Source organism: Octopus sinensis, linkage group LG23 (genome assembly GCF_006345805.1).
Source record: "Octopus sinensis linkage group LG23, ASM634580v1, whole genome shotgun sequence".
In the NCBI taxonomy this organism is placed as follows: domain Eukaryota; kingdom Metazoa; phylum Mollusca; class Cephalopoda; order Octopoda; family Octopodidae; genus Octopus; species Octopus sinensis.
Genome location: NC_043019.1, coordinates 28207202 through 28233517, shown reverse-complemented (window position 1 = coordinate 28233517; position 26316 = coordinate 28207202). Strand labels below are relative to the sequence as shown.

General features: G+C 38.4%; 1 protein-coding gene across 1 annotated transcript; it reads right to left on the bottom strand.

Moving 5' to 3' along the window:
• Positions 1 to 3304: 3304 nt before the first annotated feature.
• On the bottom strand, positions 3305 to 12553 carry LOC115223512. Its single transcript, XM_029794133.2, has 4 exons — positions 12265 to 12553; positions 6935 to 7116; positions 5457 to 5564; positions 3305 to 3550 (listed from the first exon to the last, which is right to left on the bottom strand). The coding sequence occupies exons 1-4, from the start codon at positions 12338 to 12340 to the stop codon at positions 3494 to 3496; spliced, it is 423 nt and encodes a 140-aa protein (XP_029649993.1). The 5' UTR covers positions 12341 to 12553; the 3' UTR covers positions 3305 to 3493.
• Between the last annotated feature and the right edge of the window lie 13763 nt (positions 12554 to 26316).

The following is a 26316-nucleotide window of genomic DNA, read 5'->3' as shown; positions in this document are numbered from 1 at the left end:
TAGGGCCTGTACAGCCCTTATTAACCATTCGTCAATCCCCTGTTTCCACATCACTCACCAGATAAGGGATTGGGGAACCCTGTCAATGGCTTTCCCCAAGTCCACAAAAGCCAAGTATAGGGGTTTATCTTTGGCTAGGTATTTCTCCTGCAGTTGCCGTACCAGGAAAATAGCATCAGTGGTACTTCTACCTAGTACAAAACTGAACTGCATCTCATCTAAACAGACTCTCTCCCTAATTAGTTGGGTTATGACCCTCTCTGTGACCTTCATCACGTGATCCAGCAGTTCGATACCCCTGTAGTTATTTCTATCTAAAGTTGACTATGGTACTGCTACGCCAGTCATTGTATATGACTCCATTATGAACTACCTGGTTTACAATACGGGGTGACTAGGCCATAGCCCACACCACCAGATGATTTAAGCATATCAGCAGTGATTCCTGATGGGCCAGGGGGTTTTCTTGGCTTCATACCCTTAATTGCTTTAACTACCAAGATGCTGTCTATTCGGATAGCTGGTCCCTCTACTGGGTCAACATTTGGCAGGCTCTCCTCCTCCAATTCATTCTCCACGTTCAGCAGTTTTTCATAATGGCTTCTTCAAGCCTCTTTCTTTTCAGAATCATTAAAAGTGCACCATCATCTATGCGGACACATTTCTCTCCTGTGACATCACAATTTTCTCTCACTCTCTCACACACTGTCTTGCAATCCGAAATACTTCGGTCCTCACATCACTGAACATTGGCAAACTTCTTATTTTCTTCTACTCCCTTGGCTATATATATCTGTCTCTTGGCTTCCTTTTTGGCTATCTGATACAGTTCCCTGGCAACCCCCACTCTTCCTGGCTTTCCAGGCCTGTTTCTTTGCTCTAATGGCTATGTCTACTGTATTATTCCACAACCACATTACTCTATGTCTGGAAGGGACTTTGCACCATCCGCAGACTTGGTCTGTGGCTCTCAGTAAGCTTTCTCTAGGTCTGTAGCTCCTCCTCCCTCTCATCAAATTTCTTGATGAGGATATCCCTAAATCTTTGACCATGTGAAGAGTTCTTTAGCTTCCAAATCCTTCTTTTCTGGATTGGTCTGCTTCTTGGCATCCTTCTTGCCTCAAGTCTAAGTCACTAATGACTAGTCTATGCATTTTAGAGTCAATATAATATGTACTGGTTCAGCAATGGGATCAATGTAATCGACTTCCCTATTCCCTCAAAAATTGCTGGCTTTGTGCCAAAAATTAGAAAGAATTATTCTAAGTGCCTAATTGTTATGGCTTTTCTGCTCCTGTTAAAATAAAAGAATGCTGGATGTAAGGGAGATAATTCCTACCACTGATCTCGCAAAAAATATTTCAATCAATTTCTATAGATAATTAAAAGAGATTTACTATATTAAAAAAAATTGAGTGATTTTCTTCTTATTTGGCTCAAAGACAAGCTTTGGACGGAAAATTTACAGTCGACAAAATTGACCTAAGTATATTTGCTTTTCAATCTTGACATGATGAAAGACAAAATTGCACTATGATTTTTAGGGAAGTAGTCCAAATGACTGCATAGGAAATGCCCTTTTACACTCATGTTGCACCCTAACGAACGCAGTTACAGTTGTTCTACATTATTGTAATCTTAATATATTATTACTATACATCTAATAAGCTGACAATCCAGCTTTTGTTATTCCAGATCATGGGAGACAACAATAGCAGTACTTTGAATCCATGCTGCTAAACGTTTCTTGTTACAGTTGAATAATTTGAGTTTCAGAATGCAGTCTTCAGAATGTGAAGACAATATGGAAGCTCATAATGGAAAAAAAGTTTTGTGTTAAACTGGGCGAAAATGCCACAGAAACTTATGAAATGCTCCAAACTGCCTATGGATTAGCTTCTATGAGTATGAGCATCTGTCTTTCAGTGGTACAAGAGACCAGGCTGTGTAAGTTTACTGGGAAGTTAACGATCCACTGGGTTCCCTCAGGCGTGACAGTCAACAAAGAGTACTTTGTGGAGGTTTTGAGGGAGTTCAGGAAGAGATTTTTTCATGCAAGGCCCAAGCACCTGAACCAGTCTGCAATTCCATCCTACTTGACAGAAACCACTGCAGTATGATGTAGAGGAGAAAGTCTTTGGTAGATTGGATGCTAATGGAAACTGAAGACTGACAAAGAGAGAGAGAGGTTATATAAGATAAATAGAAGAGGCAGCGAGCTGGCAGAAACGTTAGCACACCGGGCAAAATGCTTAGCAGTATTTCGTCCTTTTAGGGTCGATTAAGTAAGTACCAGTTACGCACTGGGGTCAATATAATCGTCTTAATCCGTTTGTCTGTCCTTGTTTGTCCCCTCTGTGTGTAGCCCCTTGTGGTCAGTAAAGAAATAGGTATTTCGTCTGACTTTATGTTCTGAGTTTGAATTCGGCCGAGGTCATAAATTAAGTACCAGTTGCGTACTGGAGGGGGGGGGGGCTAATCAACTAGTCGCCTTCTCCAAAATTTCAGGCCTAGATTAGAAAAGTATATAAGATAAATAGAAACATTATTATTTCTAAATCTCTCAAAGAGAGATATTCAGTAACAGTCCTTTAAAGTGAAGACTATTTGCCAACATAATGTGGCTGTCCTTGAAGGGACGATTGTTACTATTATTTAAACCCAAGAAACATTGCTTCCAGTTGGCTATATGACACAATATCTGTCTTTATATTTTCAAATGGGGGAGCTGGACTCATTCGAAAATACAAGGGGACAGATATTGTGTCATATAGCCAGTTGGTAACTATGTTTCCTGGGGTTAAACAACAGCTACAATTGTCTCTTTATGTTATATAAAATATTGAAGGAGAAAGTTGTTCATGACCATCTCTATTGTATTAATAGGATGTTATAAGTGAAGGTGACAGAGGTTTGGTAGTTGGAAGAATCAGTGATTTTGGGATGGGAGATCCTGTACAATGTTTACATAGACTGGGATGGATAGGAACACGGAAGAGTTTAATGAGTAAGAGAACTTCTATCCATTAACAATTAAAATAAAAGAAATTTATAAATACCATTCTAGTCAGCAAACAAGAAGAAAAGTTAAAATAATATAAAGAAAATAAAGAAAAGTCCATATAATTAACCATTTAATTGTTTGTTTTTTTTATTTAAGAAGACTTGATGCTAATATTAAAATTGTTACAGAATATTAAAATTGTTACAGAACAGCAAACAAAATGGTTTTACAGTATTTAATTCCATTATTCTCTCTTTCCAATTTAAATCCAGCCAAATCTGATTTTGTCTTCCAGTTTTCTGGATTATTACAATATGTATCAGCAAAATATTTGGGTTAATTTTCACAATCCGCTAGTTAAAAATACCTATTATTATTATTATTATTAATTATTATTATTATTATTTTTATTATTATTATTATATTATTATTATTATTATCATTATGTTGATGTTCACAAGTGCATGTTTTCCAACTTCATTTTCTTGTTCATTCTGATTGCTTTTTGAATTTTGTTACCATTGATGTTCCATCACAAGTTGTTTTCTGTAAATAGAAGAAAATTAAAATTGGAATACATCTATTTTCTTTTACATATTTCATATACAAAATTTTACGCGTGCACGCACACACATACACAAATATATACTCTTTTACTCTCTTTTACTTGTTTCAGTCATTTGACTGCGGCCATGCTGGAGCACCGCCTTTAGTTGAGCAAGTCGACCCCGGGACTTATTCTTTGTAAGCCCAGTACTTATTCTATTGGTCTCTTTTGCCGAACCGCTAAGTGACAGGGACATAAACACACCAGCATCGGTTGTCAAGCAATGCTATGGGGACAAACACAGACACACAAACACACACACACACACATATATATATACATATATACGACAGGCTTCTTTCAGTTTCCGTCTACCAAATCCACTCACAAGGCATTGGTCGGCCTGGGGCTATAGCAGAAGACACTTGCCCAAGATGCCATGCAGTGGGACTGAACCCGGAACCATGTGGTTGGTAAGCAAGCTACTTACCACACAGCCACTCCTGCACTTTTTTTTTTTACATAAAAACACGATCATTAATTAAAAGAACATGGAAATTTAAGATCCTGCTTATTTCATTAAACTCCCAAGCAAAACCACAGAAGTAAAACAGTCTAAACTGAGAATAGATGTTAGATTGCTACATTTGTATGTAATTTTCGTACCCATTATTTAACCTTATTCAGATTAATCTTTCAAATGTAATGCTTATATATATTCATGTTCTTTTGAATAGTCGTGCATTATCTCATAGTTTCAAGATTTCACTGAAATGATTGCTTTATCTTTAGAATGACTTTCTAGGGCAGATGTGAGAAGCCAGATCTTAACAGTTTGGACATAAAACAAGTAGACATATCCAGTTTCAAGGCAAAAGGATTAGAATGCAGCAAGCTAGCAGAAACGTTAGCACGCCGGGTGAAATGCTTAGCAGTATTTTGTCTGCCGCTACGTTCTGAGTTCAAATCCCGCCGAGGTTGACTTTGCCTTTCATCCTTTCAGGGTCGATTAAATAAGTACCAGTTACGCACTGGAGTCGATATAATCGACTTAATCCGTTTGTTTGTTCTCTCTGTGTTTAGCCCCTTGTGGGTAGTAAAGAAATAGAAAGGATTATTCATGTTCACTGTCTTCAAACTCAAAAATGATTTCTTCAACAATCAAAAGACAAAATCAAAAGACATATCAATCACAGAACATGAATATCAACCTTAAAAAGGCTAATGGCCTAAATCAGAAGTACTCAACCATTTTTTTTATCTATGAACCCCTTTGAGCACTATTTTATTCAGGTGAAACCCATAGTCATTTGAGGTTTAAAAACTAGTTTTAAAGTAACTTCTTTTAACATTCCTATTTCATTTTTTATACAATAGCTTGTGAATGTTGAATGTAAAACATTCAAGAAAGAAACATGGCAATACATACCAACACAAACATCAAAAACAAAACATTTTCAGCGACCCATGAAATATTATTGTGGACCCCCAATTTACTATTCTGTTATATGAATCCCCAAAAATCTTATTTGAACACTCAGGGGCCATATGGACCCTGGCTGAGAACCACTGGCCGAAATTAAAACTGAAATCCTATAACTTTAAACTCAATTCAAAAACTTATGATTGGCAGACTTTGCTGTTAGATTGTTTACCTCTTTGTCAAAACCAGTCATGGGCAACCTGGAACCCATGGGATTTTCTGAATGGCATGCCTAACAAAAAATGGTGCTACTTTATTATGTGAACATAAAACAAATAGAATATTTGGGCTGGATATGACTGGTTTAAATGCTAAAAGAAAACATTGGGGTTGATTTATTCAAATGAAACCTTTCCAGACATAGCCCCAACATGGCCACAGTCCAGTGAAACAAATACTAGAAAAGAGGTAAAAATACTCACCACTATCAATGTATCTCCAACAACTTCTTGGACACTCTCAATCGTTGCGTCATTATAGTAACCACTACATTTATCGTACCATTTGCCATTTTTAATTTCACAAAACACCTAGAAAATACAGTGACAGAATATTAATAATTGAAGAAACAATACTTTCTGTAGGGAAATAGGAGGGAAAAAATGGAAATGGTAACTAATAGCTTCACACAGAAGTACAAAACCTGAAATTAGTGGCAGATACCGTTGGCCCCAGTGTCTGACTGGTATGTTATTTTATTCGTTCTAAAGGGACAAAAGGAAAAGTTGACATCGGTGGAATTTGAACTTAGAATGTAAAGAGTCAAAAGAACTGCAACAAAGCATTTTGAATGGCATCCTACAATTCCACCAAGCAATCACCTTCAGAAAGAAATTGTGTGTGTGTAGAGAAAGACAATATTAAGAATGAAGGACGGCATATCAAGTGAAAGTATTTGAGGTAGTGATATATGGTAAGTAATGTCAGTGGAAAGTTTGTGAAGTATGCAGTTCAGCTCACATTTAATCACAACAGCAGAATACTGCAGTTAGGCTGGTAATGGAGGTGGGGGATCAGTGATAGAGAAATAATGGGTGGTAGGATGGCTTGAGGAGGAAACAGGTGAAGGGCCAGCCCTTAAGCTTCTTTGGCAATACCCTGTCACTTATATTATGACCTCTGTACCATGAGGCTATGCCCTGACACTTGCCCACTATTTATCTCTCTCTTCATTTATTCTACCATCCCATTTATATTCTGATTCCTGTTCCTTGTGAGTATACCCTAGCACTTTGCCGCCATCTCTCTCCTACTCTCTCTTGCAATCTTGCTGCCTCCAACTGTCTCTCTCTCTCTCTCTCTTTTTCTCTTTCTCTTGCTCTTCACTCAGGCTGGGTAGCCATATATCTCCTTTATAGCAGCACAGCTGTTTCTGTCTTCTTTCTTGATCAATCCTTTCCTTTCTCTCTCTCTCTCTTCCTCTTTCTCTCTCTCTCTCTCTCTGGCTAGGTAACCATGTACCTCACCTACCTTGAAGACTTTTGAGTTCAGGTTTAGTTTCCATGCCAGGAATTTTCTCTCTAATTCCACTATAGATTTAGCTATGAGAACTACAAGAATTCCCATGGACAGCCAGTTTTAAACCCCTCTGTAATGGCCTCTATGACTGATGAATAGATGACTCGGTCTTGATGGACACCTACCTTCATGATAAATCCATCACTGAATTTGTTAGTGAGTCTCACTTTATTTACTGCATATTTGTACATAGCTTGTACAGCCCTCACAATCCATTCATCCACACATAGTTTCCTCAGGGGTCATTAAAATGGTTTCCTCTCAGCTAAGTAATTCTCCTGCAGTTGTTTTATAAGGAAGTTTACATTCGTGTGCATGAGAGGAATAAATAAAAAGGAAGAAAATAATATAAGGTCCCCAAAAAATTAAGAAATTAACTCACAGTAAATTTTTGTCCAAAGTTATCTGTATCAGTGAAAGTTTCATTCAGCTTAAAATTATACGTCTTATTTAAATTGGGATCTTCCAAGTAACTTGAAACCATTTTAATCAGATCACCATCTTTTACTGTTTCATAAACTGCTGTATATTTTATAATTTTATCTGCTATTTCTTCTGGAACCCCTGTAAAACATGACAAAATTTCATGTAAAGGAAAAGCAATGAAATTAATAAAAAGTGAAAGAAAAAAAAGGGACAAAAAGATAAATAGATTAAGAAGCTGATAAATGAACTTAGAAGTACAATTTTGGAAGTACAATTTTGTCATGGAGAAAAATTCTCACTGTAGGCAAATGGATATAAATACATCAAGTCAGTTCACAGTGTATTTTGTGATGGAGAAAATTTCTCTCTGTCGGCAAGTACAGCTGACAGTGTCACCTAACCAGACTGCAGTAGCATACATTTTGGAGTGGTTATCTCCTTTCCAGCCATGGAGACTGGAAAGGGAAATGCTGTGAACTGACATGAGGGACAGGTCCCTCTTATGATATTCTCGTCATCGTTCTGTGACTGATAGTGCTATTCAGCAGCTTGCTGTCAATGAGATACAGCGTGACAGTGCTCAGCCAGTGATGTGTATAAAATACAAACTTGTTACTAATTCAGATCTGCTTGAGGCAATATTCAAAACCATAGGGAAGCCATTCACAGTGTATTTTTGTCATGGAGAGAAATTCTTACTGTTGGCCACATATTGGTACTAAACCTGGAACTCTTGTGGTTAGGAAGCAAACTTCTCACCACACAGCCACACTTGCAGATTTAACCCACACAAGCAATTTCAAGGTTGATTGCTCTGTCACAGACATTGAAGGACAAATAGCCAAGCTACAGGACCTGAAAAATCTTTACATTGAAAAGATGCCCTTCAGTGCAAATAGTTCTGGGTTCAGTCCCACTGTGTAACACCTTGGACAAGTGTCTTCTATCATGGCCCTTGGCCAGCTAAAGCCTTGTGAGTGGATTTCGTAGATGGAAACTGAATGAAGCTGGTTTTATATGTATGTAACTATGTGTGGTGTGTGTATCTTCCACCACTACTCTACAACCAATGTTGGTTTGTTTATGTCCCTGTAACTCAGTGGCTTAGCAAATGAGACAAACAGAATAAGTATGAGGTTTTAAAAAATACAAGTACTGGGGTCCAAACCACCCTTCTCATCAAGCAAGGGGCTAAACATAGAGGGGACAAACAAGGACAGACGAACGGATTAAGTCGATTACATCGACCTCAGTGCGTAACTGGTACTTATTTAATCGACCCCGAAAGGATGAAAGGCAAAGTCGACCTCAGCGGAATTTGAACTCAGAACGTAACGACAGACGAAATACCGCAAAGCATTTCGCCCGACGTGCTAACGTTTCTGCCAGCTCCCTTTCACCTCGCCGTGACCCTGGCTCAGAGATTCAGGGATTCTTCCCCTCTCTAATTATTTATCTCTTCTCTTTCTTCTTCTCACTCTGCTCCTCAGTAATAGCTCCTCTCTTAAAGTCTCTATTTCTCTCTCCCTCTCTCTCTCTCTATTTTTAACTGACACACAATAACTTCTCTCTACACATTGGCTTCCGTGTATTTCTATTAGTCGTGCATGAAAATCTCTTTTGTTACGGACTTTCTACGTTCTCACTGGAAAGTAACTTTCTTGCGTTAAAAATCTCTGTCTTGCACCGTAACATTTTGTCCAGAGCTCAGGTGTGAAGCGAGGAAGGGGGACAAAAACGTATTCCACACGGATTTTTCTCTAAAGACTGCAATTTTCAACCGATTCTCTCCCTTTGACTCCTGCAGTTTTCATCCGATCCTCTCCCCCCTCTCTCTCTCTCTTTTTAACTGACATACAATAACTTCTGTCTACACATTGGCTTCCGTGTATTTCAGGAAACATTTTTTCACGCTGAGAGTTGCTGAAGCATGGAACAAACTGCCGGCATCAGTTGTTACTTGTCGGAGCACTGCATCCTTCAAAACTTCCATGCTTCCTGAGATTCGCCAACACTACACCTGATTTTCTCTCCTCCATACACACACAGGCATGTATCTGACTCATACATTGTTCGCTTTCCAGACATTTCTACATTCCTGCATGTACTTTATATGCACTTTCTGACAAGTTGTGGTGCACCTGAGCACTGTATACAATAATTTCATTATTATTATTATTTATTAGTCGTGCATAAAAATCTCTTTTGTTAAAGTCTTACTACGTTTTTTCTCTTTTTTTCTCTTTTACTTGTTTCAGTCATTTGACTGCGGCCATGCTGGAGCACCGCCTTTAATCGAGCAACTCGACCCCGGGGCTTATTCTTTGTAAGCCAGTACTTATTCTATCGGTCTCTTTTTTGCCGAACCGCTAAGTGACGGGGACGTAAACACACAGCATCGGTTGTCAAGCAATGCTAGGGGAACAAACACAGACACACAAACAAACACACATATATATATACATATATACGACAGGCTTCTTTCAGTTTCCGTCTACCAAATCCACTCACAAGGCATTGGTCGGCCCGGGGCTATAGCAGAAGACACTTGCCCAAGATGCCACGCAGTGGGACTGAACCCGAAACCATGTGGTTGGTTAGCAAGCTACTTACCACACAGCCACTCCTGCGCCTGAAAATTAATTTAGTTTTTTTTTTTCCATTTTCGTTCACCCAGAATGTTTAAATTCAGTTTCGCCACATCTGTCTAAAAATTCAATTCACAGTATTTCAATTTTGTCGTGCGTCAATATCTTTGTCTTCAATCTCATTTTTCGACCGATCCTCTCCCTCTGACTTCTACAATTTTCATCCGAATCGCTCCCTTTTCTCTCACTGTTTCTTTATTTCTCCTCTTTCCTTTTCTCCACTCTCACTATCTGTCATTGTTCCTCTCTTTCGTTGTATGTCTGTTTCTTTCACTCATTCTCCCTCCCTCTCCCCCTCGCTCTCTCCATCTCCTTAAGCGACATGCAATTACTTCTGTCTACAAATTGTCGTCCGCCTATTTCAAATAGTCTTGCTTTAAAAATCTATGTCGTTACGGTTTTTGTACATTCTGACTGAAAAATAACTTAGTTATCTATTTTTTTTATTCATTCTGTGTGTCTAAATTCAGTTTTACCACCTCTGCCGAAAAAATTGACTTAGGTTTAAATTCAGTTTCAACACTTGTCTCTCTGTACCCCTCTCTTTCTCTCCTTTCGCCACTTCGCGCTCTCTTTATCATAAAAAAGTTTATTCTCTCCCCTAAACGAATCCATATATATATAACACTTTTCCACATGATGGCTATTTATCCCCATCTCCCTTAGATTTCTGTCTCTCTTGCACCATCTCTCCTCATACTACTCCACTAATATTTGGGGGCGTGCTAAAAAGTTCCTGGTTTTGGGTAAAAGAAAATAAAGGGGATCAGTTAATTACGATTTTATTCAACATATTCCCGTCTTAGATTCACACACCCATTGCAGCGTTCCTTTCCTAACCCTAAACCCTAACCCTAAACCCAAGCCCTAAACCCTAAATCCTAACCCTAACCTTAAACCCTAACTCTAAATCCTAACCTTAAACCCTAAAATCTAAATCCTAACCCTAAACCCTAGAACCTAACCCTAACCCTAAACCCTAACCCTAAACCCAAGCCCTAAACCCTAAATCCTAACCCTAATCCTAAACCCTAACTCTAAATCCTAACCCTAAACCCTAAATCCTAACCCTAAACCCTAATCCTAAACCCTAAACACCCTGTGTGCATATTCTTTACCTTCGCCCAAAATCTGTGTGTAATTACTCATACAAAATTATCCTGCTACAAGTCTGGCTGTAATTTAAAGTTCTGTAGAAGCATAGAGAACATTCCAAAGAGAGAATACGCGCACACACCCATACAGGCCCGAAGTTGAAGTGGTATAATTACAGCTGTATACCCCACCTGACTTTATAACGAAATTTGCAACAAATAATCGCTTACTTCCTGTAGACTGAATGTATGTAAAAATTTGTTGCAAAAAATTTTTGCGAGGAGTTGGGGAGAAGATTCTAGAAAATTCACACGACCCGTTATTTTCCCCCTCATAACTTTATGCCCTAGATTTCGTTCTCACTTGAAATTACTTTTATCACGTAGCTTAATTTATATGACTGATAAAATTACGCCTTGAGTTTTTATTGGTTAGCTTCAGCCAATAATTTTTGTGTTTGCTCTTCAACAAGCAATTTTTGGGGTTTCGTTTTCACAAGAGAGATAACATTCCAAATGGGACACACTCGTGTGCTGCACCCATGCAGGCCTGGACTTCAAGTGGCATAACTACAGATGTATACCCGCCCGCCGACCTTCTTGCCTCATAACTTCCAGAAAAATGGATACTTTTTAACGAAACTTTCAACAAATAATCGCTTAAATTGAATGTATTTAAAGATTTGTTGAAAGAGTTTTCGGAGGAGTTGGGGGAGATTTTCCGGAAAATACACACGACCCGACATTTTCCCACTCTTAACTTTCAGGAAGATTGGTTTAAAGTTTTTCAGAAAAATGCATTTTTCAAGGTGAAGTGCGAATCTGCATTAGCCACGAAATTTTATACAAATACCTTTCAAACGGTGTGGATTACGACTACAAAGAATTTTCCGAAACTCCTCTTCCCAACCCTCGGAAAAACTTTTCCAACAAATCTTTACATATACTCAATCTATAGATTGTAAGCGATTATTTGTTGAAAGTTTCGTTAAAAAGTATCCATTTTTCTGAAAGTTATGAGGCAATAAAGTAAGAGTGGAGTATATATCTGTAGTTATGCCAGTATTTCTATAAAATTTCATTAAAAAATACCCATTTTCTTGAAAAGTATGAGAGGGAAAATGTCGGGTCGTGTGAATTTTCCGAAAATCCTCTCCCCAACCCCTCGGAAAAATTTACCATTTTGGTTAGATGTAAACATTAACCAAATTTTTTCCAACAAATCTTTACGTACACTCAATCTACAGGATCTAAGCGTTGAAAATTTCGTTACAAAATATCCATTTTGGTGGAAGTTATGAGGCAATATCTGTAATTATGACATTGAAGTTGTAAGCAGACTTTGAAAAAGGGCAATTAGTGGTCGGAAGAGATGTGCGCGCGCGCGCTGTTGTATAGCGTCACTACAACTGACAACTTGTGATCTTATGCAACAACGGCCGATACTGATGCTCACACACACACACACATTCACAGAGAACGACATTTCAGAGATACGCAATTCATTTATGCAAAAATAAAAATCAACAAAAATAGTATAATACCTATTTTTTCTAAAAATCGACGGTGAGATTCCGCGCCTTCTTTGACTTCTTTCCATTTTCCAAGGAATTGTTCCATCGTTTAGTTATATGATGTATCAGAGGGAGAGAAAGACCAAGAGAAGCTGGTATTTGTAGTTGACTTTAAACACAGCCTGTCGCTTATAGACGGCGGTAATATGGTTTTAGCTTTTACTACTGACTCTCGCAAGTTGCATCTACGGGATAAATGAGACCTTGTCAAACAACTCAGTACTTTTATAACGTCGAGAATGAGAGAAGAAAATGATTGCTTATCACACACGATATGTATGTGTGTGCGTATGCACATTTTCTTTCTTTCCCTTCCGCCCTCTTCTTCCTAGTTAGTTAGTAAAACTACTCTCCCTATAATTACTTACACATGATATATCTAAACAAACTGACTCGTTTAGTATCCAGTACGGTATCATAGCTGTGTGGCTGCTTGTTTTTTTTTTTTCGTTGACATCATTTTCACCATAAATCAATAAAGAGTTAACCGCTTTTAAAGCGTGCAAATTTGGAGTAATTTTAAGCCATGGACAAATTCATAGAAAGAAACTAAGCTATTATCAAGTGGTCGTTTACCGCTTATCAAATGATGGTTGTGGGAAGTGGTTCTGAGTTCAAATGGAGGTTGACTTTGCATTTTATATTCTTACTAGCAGTATCGCCCGGCGTTGCTAGGTTTGTAAGGGAAATAACTATATAAGCATTTTTAGAGAGTTACTTCCCTTATAGATGCCAATTCGGGCTTTCTTAGCCATTTCTGTTTTGGTGTCTTCAAGCCGTGAAGTCGTTGTTCTAAAAGAACGCTGGTCTCCTTGACAACGCTTTACGACGTTGATTTCCTTACACTCCCTTCCCCACAGCTTCACGAGGGAGGGAAGAAGGGGGAGAAGCAAACAGGTGCAGGTGTGACCATGGACGCCAACTCCGCCGCCATCGACACACGAAAAATTATGCATTAAAATGGAATAAAAAATGATGTTAAATTATTTTTAAAATCGTAGACTCATCGTAGACGCGCGCTAATACTCAGACGGGCTCGATATGAATCACGACTATAAGATACCCGAATTTGGTTAAACTGCACCGCAAAATGTGGGAGTAGTTAGGAATCTAAATCGAAGGGGACAGACACTCACACAACTACAGTTTTATATATATAGATTTTTGGGATCCATAGAATAAGTATCTGTTGAGCAGTTTAAAAGCAAACTTTAAGCTATTAAGCTATTTATTTATTGATTTATGGAGAAACTAAATTTCACGTCAAGGATTAGCATGCAATTTTACAATGTTACAACTAATATGAAATCAATTGGAAGGAAAATTGAAGGAATTGAAAAATGGGAAACAAACAGAAAAAAACCCTGGCGCATAATCCCATCTCGTCATCTCCAGTTCTTGATTTTCTTTGCAATCATAGACATTCGAGAAGCCAATTCACAACCACTGACACCAAGCCGGTCTTCTTGTTGCTACTGAAATAGTGGTTAATAACAACTCGAGAATCTTAATCGCTTTCTCTCTCACCCACATTTAAATCAATCAACACTCAATCAAATTTCTATCCATCCATCCACACATCTATCTTCTCCGCCCATTATTCCCGGAAGTGCGGTGGGCATAGAGTTCTCAGACATCTCCATGTATGTCCATCATCTAAGGGATTGCACTGGACGGCATATCCCCGCTCATAATTCAATGGTGCTCCCTCGGTTTTACAATGATACCCTTATTTCGAAACTCCACTTTAGCATCATTACAAATTAATACCCATCCATAATATTCTGAAGTACTTCCAAGCACCAAAGTCTGGCGACGGGCCTGCCTCCCTATGTCCAATCTGAAGCAACTGTCGTTACAGTTTTTCACTGTATTCCAAAGTGTGACTAAATGAGACTCATAATATTATTTAACCATCTCATTCTTGATCACCATCCAAGTCTTCTAGCTTAAAGAATCTGCCTTGCGATTCTTTCCTGCTGCATTTTAATCACATATCCGTAGCACTGGAGCAGTGACCTCTCAATCCGGAGAATAGCGGCTCGATAATTCTTTCTACTTGTTGTTCAAGTAGTTATAGGTAGTTGCTATGGGTGCTACAACACCAGGACCCAGGAGACCCTCGAACCTGGGAATAATATAATTTTCTTGTATTTTGATAGGGTGGGCATCCACTTCCTTGGTACGGTACTCTGATCCACGAGAACCTAAAGTTAGCTAACCTATCATCTACTAATACACAAACCACATATTTTTCTTCGTCTTCGAATCCCCTCCTCGCAGATATCATTCCATGACTTCTACAAAACTACAATTATGCCCAAAAGTTTAAGACCGTCCTAAAATTTATAAACAAAAATGATGGTAACTGATTACAAAATGAATGTTGTATTCACTTTAAAGCATCGATTCTGTTGAAGACATGATTTCAGACACCAATTTCACAATAAACTAGTATTTTGTATATTTATCTTTCGTATTGATAACTGCTTGAATACAATAAGGTATGTTGGGTTTAAAAGTCTGGCCAGATCGTTTGCGAAAGTTAAAACGCCAAGCTGGCGGAATCTTTACCGCACCGGACAAAATCTAGCGGCATTTCGTCTGTTTTAATGTTCTGAGTTCAAATTCCAGCGAGGTCGACTTTGCTTTCATCCTTTCAGGGTTGATAAAATATATACCAGCTGAACAATGGGATCTTTTCCTTTTGAACGGCACTTTGTAACATAATTTCTAATTAACTAAACACTTTTAAACTTCGTATACTGGTAGAATGTGTTTATAAAACATCATTTTTTCTTGGCTTTATTGAGAAAATTCTATAGGTTGTAAGATATTTCGCCTGAAATTTCGAGCATTTCGGCAATTTTAACCAGATGTTTTATAAACACATACTACCAGTATACGAAGTTTAAAAGTGTTTAGTTGACTAGAAATTGTGTTGAAAAGTGCCGTTCAAAAGGAAAAGATCCGAACAATGAGGTCGATGTAATCAACTCACCCCGTCCCCCGAAATTGCTGAACTTGTGCCAAAATTTTAAACTACAATCTCTTTGTATATATATATATATGTATATATACAGGGTGTCCCAAAAAAATGTATACACATAGTGGTTCGGCAAAAGAGAACGATAGAATAAGTACTAGGCTTACAAAGAATAACAAATTTACAATTATTTAAGGTGTGTATACATTTTTTTGGGACACCCTGTATATATATAGTGAGAAGAAGAAAGGGAAGAGATAAATAATCAGAGAGAGAGAGAGAGAGAGAGAGAAAGGAAAGAATCGGATATAAGGTGCAGCAGTCAAAGGAAGAGAATCGGTTGAGAATTGCTGTTTTTAGAGAAACAGGGGTGGGGGGAATGTATTCCACGTGGATTTTTCTCTAAAAACTGCAATTCTCAACCGATTCTCTTCCTTTGACTGCTGCACCTTATATCCGATTCTTTCCTTTCTCTCTCTCTCTCTCTCTCTCTCTGATTATTTATCTCTACCCTTTCTTCTTCTCACTCTGCCTCTCTGTAAAAGTTCCACTCTTAAAGTCTATGCCCATTTCTTTCACACACACACTCTTTCTCTCTCTTTTTCTCTCTCTCACTCCACCACTCTCTCTCTCTCTCTCTCTCTCTCTCTCTCTCTCTCTCTCTTAACTGACACAAAATAACTTCTCTCTACACATTGGCTTCCATGTATTTCTATTAGTCGTGCGTAAAAAATCATTTTTGTTACGGTCTTTCTACGTCTTTCTCTCACTGTTTATTTATCTCTTCTCTTTCATTTTCTCCACTCTCACCATCTGTCAATGTTCTTCTCTTTAATTCTATGTATGTTTCTTTCACTCCCTCTCCCTCTCTCTTTCTCTCTCTCTATCCCGTTCTCTCACTCTCACTCACACTCTCTCTTTCTCCCTTTTTCTCTCCCCCCTCTCTCTCTCCCTCTCTTTAACTGATACACAATAACTTCTGTCTACAAATTGCCTTCCGCGTATTTCAAATAGTTTTGTGTTAAAAGCTATGACGTTATGTTTTTTTGTAAATTCTGATTGAAAAATAACATAGTTATTTCACATTTTGGATCTTTTCCTTTTGAACGGCACTTTGTAACATAATTTCTAGGTAACTAAAAAGTCTTAAACTTCGTATACTGGTAGAATGTGTTTATAAAACATCATTTTTTCTTGGCTTTATTGAGAAAATTCTATAGGTTGTAAGATATTTCGCCTGAAATTTCGAGCATTTCGGCAATTTTAACCAGATGTTTTATAAACACATACTACCAGTATACGAAGTTTAAAAGTGTTTAGTTGACTAGAAATTGTGTTGAAAAGTGCCGTTCAAAAGGAAAAGATCCGAACAATGAGGTCGATGTAATCAACTCACCCCGTCCCCCGAAATTGCTGAACTTGTGCCAAAATTTTAAACTACAATCTCTTTGTATATATATATATATGTATATATACAGGGTGTCCCAAAAAAATGTATACACATAGTGGTTCGGCAAAAGAGAACGATAGAATAAGTACTAGGCTTACAAAGAATAACAAATTTACAATTATTTAAGGTGTGTATACATTTTTTTGGGACACCTGTATATATATAGTGAGAAGAAGAAAAGGAAGAGATAAATAATCAGAGAGAGAGAGAGAGAGAGAGAAAGGAAAGAATCGGATATAAGGTGCAGCAGTCAAAGGAAGAGAATCGGTTGAGAATTGCTGTTTTTAGAGAAACAGGGGTGGGGGGAATGTATTCCACGTGGATTTTTCTCTAAAAACTGCAATTCTCAACCGATTCTCTTCCTTTGACTGCTGCACCTTATATCCGATTCTTTCCTTTCTCTCTCTCTCTCTCTCTCTCTCTGATTATTTATCTCTACCCTTTCTTCTTCTCACTCTGCCTCTCTGTAAAAGTTCCACTCTTAAAGTCTATGCCTATTTCTTTCACACACACACTCTTTCTCTCTCTTTTTCTCTCTCTCACTCCACCACTCTCTCTCTCTCTCTCTCTCTCTCTCTCTTTAACTGACACAAAATAACTTCTCTCTACACATTGGCTTCCATGTATTTCTATTAGTCGTGCGTAAAAAATCATTTTTGTTACGGTCTTTCTACGTCTTTCTCTCACTGTTTATTTATCTCTTCTCTTTCATTTTCTCCACTCTCACCATCTGTCAATGTTCTTCTCTTTAATTCTATGTATGTTTCTTTCACTCCCTCTCTCTTTCTCTCTCTCTATCCCGTTCTCTCACTCTCACTCACACTCTCTCTTTCTCCCTTTTCTCTCCCCCCTCTCTCTCTCCCTCTCTTTAACTGATACACAATAACTTCTGTCTACAAGTTGCCTTCCGCGTATTTCAAATAGTTTTGTGTTAAAAGCTATGACGTTATGTTTTTTTGTAAATTCTGATTGAAAAATAACATAGTTATTTCACATTTTGGATCTTTTCCTTTTGAACGGCACTTTGTAACATAATTTCTAGGTAACTAAAAAGTCTTAAACTTCGTATACTGGTAGAATGTGTTTTTAAAACATCATTTTCTCTTGGCTTTATTGAGAAAATTCTATAGGTTGTAAGATATTTCGTCTGAAAGTTCTTGCATTTCGGCAATTTTAACCAATCAATTACCTCCATTGACGTAAACAACATTCTGTGCATAATGAATATGTCCCTCGTTTAAGAAACAGATTGGGTTTATTTACATTTGTGAAGAAAAAAGATACGCTTCCCCAACCCCTAACCCTAACTCTAACCCTAAATCTAAAATAGATTGAAATGCAATAGATCGATACTAGGGTTATAATTATGGGTGACAATTTCATACGACACCACTACGGAAAATGGGATTTTTTTCTAGCGGTGTCAAATGAAAATGTCACCCAATCTGTTTCTTAAAGGAGGGACATGTTCATTATGCCCAGAATGTTGTTTACTCTTTTACTCTCTTTTAATCTTTTACTTGTTTCAGTCATTCGACTGTGGCCATGCTGGAGCACCGCCTTTAGTCGATCAAATCGATCCCAGGACTTATTCTTTGTAAGCCTAGTACTTATTTTATCGGTCTCTTTTTGCCGAACCGCTAGGTTATGGGGACGTAAACACACCAGCATCGGTTGTCAAGCGATGTTGGGGGGACAAACACAGACACACAAACACGCACATACACATATATAAATATATATATATATATATATATATAATATATATATATATATATATATATATAATATATATATATACACGACGGGCTTCTTTCAGTTTCCGTCTACCAAATCCACTCACAAGGATTTGGTTGGCCCGAGGCTATAGTAGAAGACACTTACCCAAGGTGCCATGCAGTGGGACTGAACCCGGAACCATGTGGCTCGTAAGCAAGCTACTTACCACACAGCCACTCCTGCGCCTATTTACGTCAATGGAGGTAATTGATTGGTTAAAATTGCCGAAATGCAAGACATTTTAGACGAAATATGTTACAACCTATAGAATTTTCTCAATAAAGCCGAGAGAAAATGATGTTTTATAAACACATTCTACCAGTATACGAAGTTTAAGACTTTTTAGTTACCTAGAAATTATGTTACAAAGTGCCGTTCAAAAGGAAAAGATCCACATTTTTATTCATCCAGTGTGTCTAAATTCAGTGTTGCTACATCTGCCTAAAGACCGACTTTACTTGAAATTCAGTTTCAAATCATCTGGCTGAAAATTGAATTCAGCTTAAATAATCGCTTACATCTTGTAGATTGACTGTATGTAAAGATTTGTTGGGAAAACGTTTTTCCGAGTGGTTGGGGAGAGGATTTCCTGAAAATTCACACAACCTAACATTTTCCCCCTTTTCACACGACCTAACATTTTCCGGTCTTTCTACGTTCTCACTGAAAATTAACTTAGTTTTTTTGCCATTTTCGTTCACCCAGAGTGTTTAAATTCAGTTTCGTCACACCTGTCTAAAAATTCAATTCACAGTATTTCAATTTTGTTGTGCGTCAATATCTTTGTCTTCAATCTCATTTTTCGACCGATCCTCTCCCTTTGACTTCTAGAATTTTCATCCGAATCTCTCCCTCTTTTCTCACTGTTTACCTATTCTCTTTCCATTACTCCACTCTCACCATCTATCACTGTTTCTCTCTTTAATTTTATGTCTGTTTCTTCACTCACTCTTCCTCTCTCCCACTCTCTAGCCCCCCCCCATCTCTCTCTCTAACTGACACACAATAAATTCTGTCTACAAATTACCTTCCGCGTATTTCAAATAGTTTTGAGTTAAAATCTATGCCGTTACGGTTTTTGTAAATTCTGACAGAAAAATAACTTAGTTATCTCTCATTTGTATTCATCCAGTGTATCTAAATTCAGTTTTACCACATCTGCCTAAAAACTGACATCTGTTTAAGTTCATTTTCAACACATCTGCCTGAAAATTGACTTCAGTATATTTACGCTATCTGTACGTCCCCCACACAACATTACTTTATTCTAGATTTTTTGTCACATCTGCATTTTGTAATTGAAGCTTCTAAACTCAGAGACAATGCCACCTAAGAAAAGAACCCGTATTGGTCGCAAACCTGCCGCAGCAGAGACATCGAAGGGAAGGAGTGCAAATGAATAATCACACGAGATTGAACAAAGACATTCACAAAATGCTTCTTGCACAGCCAATGCTAGAGCCATGGAAAGCAAGGGTCCTCTATGCTATCTATCTAGATATTGAAATCTAGATATTAAGGGTCCACTATGCTATCTATCTAGATATTGCTTGCCCGTTCTGCAACACCAAGAGATGACCAGTAGAAACTTCTGGAATGTGCTACTCTAATGGGAAGGTCCAATTGCACCACCACCACGTTTGAAGATCCACCACAGCCGCTGAAGCTTCTACTTTTAGGTATAACAGCAGAGTCGAAGCACTTCCTAGATAACATTCGAAAGTACAACTGCGCTTTTCAAATGACCTCTTTCGGGGCAAATATTATCAAAGAGGGTGGATTTATAACCACTTTCAAAGTGCAGGGACAGGTGTATCACAGGATTGGATCGCTCCAGCCTCTGGAAAATGAAGAACCTCGATTTCTTTAGCTGTACTTTGTTGAGAAATGCCATGAGCTTGCAGACAAGCGAAATTCCATTTCACCTGGTACTGACATGGAGTTCATTCTGCAACTTCAGGATATGACGCATTCTAGAAACAGCTATGCCCAAAGCTTCGGGTATGCTTTGGAATCAGAAACTACGCCAAATTTCACCGTTGTATTAAATGCTGACCAAAGACCATCTGGGAAGCACGCAGGCCACTATGATGCACCAAAATGCAATGAGATTGCTGTCGTCCTCCTGTACAAGAGCAGAGGCATTATTCTCAAGCGTTGAGAATGCTACAATGGATCAGTGAAACACATAGCTCCTTCGACGCACTTCAGTATACCCTTCTCTTTGTAAATGGTGAGAATGGTTACCATTTTGGTATTCCAAAGCGTAGCACTAACAGTGCTGGAGAGCAAATCAACAAAACAGTTTTATGTATGGACTTCTACGCGTACAGCTTTATGACACGCGAGAACTGCTTCAACTACCTACACCGGTCACAAGAACTCTACCACCAATTTGTATTTGATATGAGTGCAAATAATGGAGTCTGAGAGATTGGGGTTCATCAAATTAAATCAGAAAAATCTGCGTTGTGACAGCTACATCCACCTTCGAGATGGTATCAACAATGATGCAGTTCCTGGAAGCATTGGACAAATTTGCATCCCTCCATCTACTTTTACAGGAGGTCCCCACTATATGCATGAGAGGACCTAGGATGCAATCACATATGTGTGGCATTATGGGTTACCTGATCTATTTATCACCTTCACATGCAATCCTAAGTGACAGGAGATCAGTTGTGAACTCTTCGCGAATTTGTGTGTGTGTGTGTGTGTGGTGTGTGTGTGTGTGTGTGTGTGTGTGTGTGTACACGATTGGGTGCTTTGTGTAAAAGGAACTACAGGATCAGTTAATTATGATTTTATTCAACATATTCTCCACTCATATCCACACACTCATTACAGCGCTCCTTCAGTTTTTCTAAGCTCTGTAAAAGAACTCGGAAGCTTGGATCTCGAACATTGCCTTTCACGATACCCTTAAAGCCAGGAACATTTCAGCAAACCCTCATACATACACGTGTATGAAAGACAATTTCCACTTAAACCTGGTTCGTTACAGCAGAACAACCTAAGGGACATAACTCTGGAAAGTCGACAGCTAGCTTGGTGCATTGTTGCAGAGGTTCGTTCTAATCTAATTTTTGATGCAAGCAAAGACTATTTTTAACTGGTTCCAGTTATTGGACTGCGGCCATGCTGGTGCACCACCTTAAGAACTTTTAGTCGAATGAATCAAACCCAGTACTTATTTTTCTAAATCCTAGTATCTATTCTGTTTCTTTTGCTGGACCACTAAGTTTACAGGGACGTAAACATACCGATACCGGTTGTCAAGCGGTTGTGAGGAACGAACAGACACACACACATACATATACACATATATATATATATATTTCTTTACTACCCACAAGGGGCTAAATACAGAGGGGACAAACAAGGACAGACAAAGGGATTAAGTCGATTACATCGACCCCAGTGCGTCACTGGTACTTAATTTATCGACCCCGAAAGGATGAAAGGCAAAGTCGGCCTCGGCGGAATTTGAACTCAGAACATAACGGCAGACGAAATACGGCTACGCATTTCGCCCGGCGTGCTAACGTCTCTGCCAGCCCGCTGCCTTATATATACACACATATATATGACGGGCTTCTTTCAGTTTCCGCCTTCCAAATCCACTCACAAGGCTTTCATTCGCCCGAGGCTTATAGTAGAAGACACTTTGCTCAAGATGCCCTGCAGTGGGACTGAAACCAGAACTATGTGGTCCGGAATACACCAAGCTAGCTTTCGACTTTCCAGAGTTATGTCCCTTAGATTGTTCTGCTGTGTCAAATTTACATCCAACAAACTGGTTTTAAGTGGAAATTGTCTTCTATATATATGTTTGTATGAGAGGTTGCTGAAAATTTCCTGGCTTTAAGGGTATCGTGAAACACTTGGTTGGAGATCCAAGCTTCCGAGTTCTTTTACAGGGCTTAGAAAAACTGAAGGACCGCTGCAATGAGTGTGTGAATCTGAGAGGGGGATATGTTGTATAAAATCATAATTGTCTGATCCTCCTGTATTTTCTTTTACCCAAAGCCAGAAACTTTTCAGCAAGCCCTCGAATACGAGTGAGACATCTCTGCCATGATGTTATGAAAAAAAGTTCAAAGAGAAATTATTGGAGTCGTGTTGATGTTGTTAAATCCTTATTCCGTAAAAAAGCTTGTCCTGTAAGAATAAACAGTTCGTCATTGAAGTTCTTAGTTTGCGTGGAATTTGTGTTGGTGATTGGTAGAGAAATCGTAGGGAAATTGAAAATGAAGATTTGTTGACAACAATGCGGAGTAGCAGTAAACTCACGCATATGTTATAGACTGGGGCAGTTGTCCAGCCTCAGGTTTTTATAAACTCTGGCTGGTTGTAAAGCATATTTTCTGACAGCATTTTCCTTGTTTTCTATGTGTCCTGAAGCAAATGTGTTGTGTCTCAAAATGATTGATCTTCTTAGGGTTGAAAATTATCAATGCCTTAAAATGTTGAAGGTTCACCCGCATGAGCGTGGATAAAATATTTTTTCTCACGCGTTATGAAAACAAATAGAACTCTCCAGATTCTCTTCCCATTCCTGTCATATTTTTTGTTTTGTTCTTTTTCTTTTCTTTTTCTTTTTTTTTTGTCATGCTGATTAACAATTTATGTCAAAATAATAATGAATTTCTCAGAGTTTGTTATTTTGTACTAGTAACGAAAGTCAGTTTAATCGACTTTGCCCTTCCCTTTAAATCGCTGGTCTTGTGCCTAAGCATCGGGCAACGTGCTTTGCAGCATAGTGTTATGACCCGTTACGTTCTGAGTTCGATCCCCCTAAAGTCAGCTTTACCTTTCATTCTTACAGGGTCGATAAGATAAAGCACGAGTAATGTACTGGGACGCTTTAATCCACTTGTCCCTCCCCACAAATCGTTGGCCTTGTGCCTAAATGAGAAATCATTATTTATAATTTTCTAGGCTGTCACCCCTTGTTTTCTTTTTTTTTCAAACCAGAATTAGTTATTTGTTATTAGTTTATATATCCTATTTAGTTTATAACATATGGTATTGCTTATGATGTTTTTTTGTCATATATCTCTATATATATTTATATTTGAGTAGTTGAATGAATTATCTTATTAAGGATAATTCGAAAGATAACCGATACCTGGGTAGCAAATTCACATCAGAAAGAACACGGTTGAAGTTACGTCCCTAGGGCATAGACTACGTGCTTTCGTGCGGAAATTTGTATGTTTATTTTAAAAATATAAGTTTATGAAAGAATGGAGTTGAACGACTTGTTAACAAATTTCCTTTATTTTCGACATATGTTTCGAAGGCTGCATATTCCTAATTCCGAATGTACTCCTTATTCCTTCGGAATTAGGAATATGCAGCCTTCGAAACATATGTCGAAAATAAAGGAAATTTGTTAACAAGTCGTTCAACTCCATTCTTTCATAAACTTATATATATATTTATATATATTCTTCATCCCCACCCTCTTACCCTTCCTCGTCGTTTTAAAACTTATTTGTGTGTGTGTGTGTGTGTTTACGAAAGTATGTATGCAGCGTCTCACGTGTATGTGACAGCTATATTAACGTTACTATCCCTCTGTCACTTCATATTTGTCCATTACCCAACTCTGTTCTCCCCTTCACTGATATTAGTCACTCTCCCTCTGCTACTCCAGTTCCCTCACACTAACTCTCTTGCACCCTTCTCGTTTTATCTAATAATATCCCAACCGGCCATTACAATTTTATAAGTTATGAGATAATGTTCTTCAGCTGTTGCACCAATACGAATAGCTTACTATAAAATTTCACCGGAGATAGATTAGCAAAATAAGATTGGAATAAAAGCGTGGGGGGTGGAGGGAATCTTAAAAATTTATAAATGTAGGGTGTGGCAAAAAATCTGAGATAAAAGCGGCAGGTGGGGGAAGAAAAGTGGCGGATGGGAGAAAGAAACTCGGCGGGGGAGATCTGAAAAATTGATAAGTGGGGGAATGCGATTATGCAAGACCCCAGAGTACCTATAGATGGTTGAACAAAAAGTAAAAGGAACTATCGAGCCGCTATTCTCCGGATCGAGAGCTCACAGTTCCAGTACTACGAATATGTAATTAAAATGTAGCAGAGAAGAATCGCAAGATAGATTCTTCAAGCTAGAAGACCTGGGTGTTGACCAAGAATGAGATGGTTAGATAATATCAGGAGTCTCGTTTAGTCACGCTTTGGAATACGGTGAGAAACTGTAACGACAGTAGCTTCAGATTGGACCTAGTGAGGCAGGCCCGTCGCCAGACTTTGGTGCTTGAGGGGTGGGGGTGCTTCAGAATATTCTGGTTGGGTACTAATCTAATATAATAAATGTGAAAACTAATTTCTGTGTGTCAGTGTGTCACACTTTGATCCCCCACCTCGCTATTCAATGACACTTCCTCGTGCTATGGTGACAGTAATAGTGGGTGAGGGTGATTTAGGGAGAGCTGATGTTTTATTAAAAGTAATAGTGTTGATGGTGGCAATGAGAATAATAATAAGAGAGAAAGACTTGCGTATATGAGAGAAAAATGGAGATGATGTACAACTTTCCTGGACAGAAATTCCTGTGGCCAACATACTGAACAAACTACTGAACACTATCGTGTTTGTTGTTGTTTTTTTTTGCTTTCTTTAATACATACATTTTATATTTGTATTGTATGCGTGTGTGTGTGTGTGTGTGTGTGTGTGTGTGTGTGTGTGTTTACATATATACATGTACGCGCGCGCGCACAACACATACACACACTCATATAAAATACACTTTAATTGAAGTACAGTTTCCCCAAGAGTATCAGTGTTACACTTTTTCAACTTGACTCCTAGAGGCCGTAGCCCAACATATACCATTTTGGAATCAGACTGATTCTGTGAGTAAATTAAAAACATTCCGGGCCGAATCCGGACCTGCAATCCTGAAATTTTGGGTTCCTATGTTTTCATTACTCCGGTTGTTTTCGGGGATTTTTTTACATGATTTTTAGCGACGAATATGATCGTCATTGGGATATAACTCTGGAGAATTCTCCAAACAAGTCAGAGATGTGTTTGCAGATCTTCCAATTCGACGGCTTTTAAGCTAGTTTCTAATCATGCTAAAGTGGAGTTTCGAAATAAGGGTTTCACTGTAAACCCGAAGGAGTACCATTGAATAGCGAGCGGGGATATGCCATCCAGTGCACCCCCTTAGATGATGGACATATATAGAGGAGATGCCTGAGGACTCAATGCCCACAGCCCTTCTGCGAATAATGGGCAGAGATGGATGGATGGATAGAAATTTGATTGAGTGTTGATTTGATTTAATTGTGGGTGAGAGAAAAAGCGATTAGGAGTCTCGAGTTGTTATTAACCAATATTTCAGTAGCAACGAGAAGACCGGTTTGGTGTCAATGGTTGCGAATTGGCATCTCGAAATTTCTGTGCTTGCAAAGACTATCAAGAACTGGAAATGACGAGATGGGATTATGCGCCAGTTGGTATCATCTGTTGGGCATAACTACAGATGAATACCCCGCCGACTTAATTGCCTCATAAGCTTTTTCCAGCAAATTTTTTACATAAACTCAATCTACAGGAACTAAGCGATTATTTGTTGAAAATTTCGTTAAAAAGCATCCATTTTTCTGAAAGTTGTGAGGCAACAAAGCAGGCGGTGGGTATACATCTGTAGTTATGCCATCTATTGTCCATACGATCTAAGTTCAAATACCACTAAGGTTGACTTTACCCTTTATTTATTTTTTGTTGACCCCGGGGTCCACAAAATAAAGTATCTGCTGAGCATT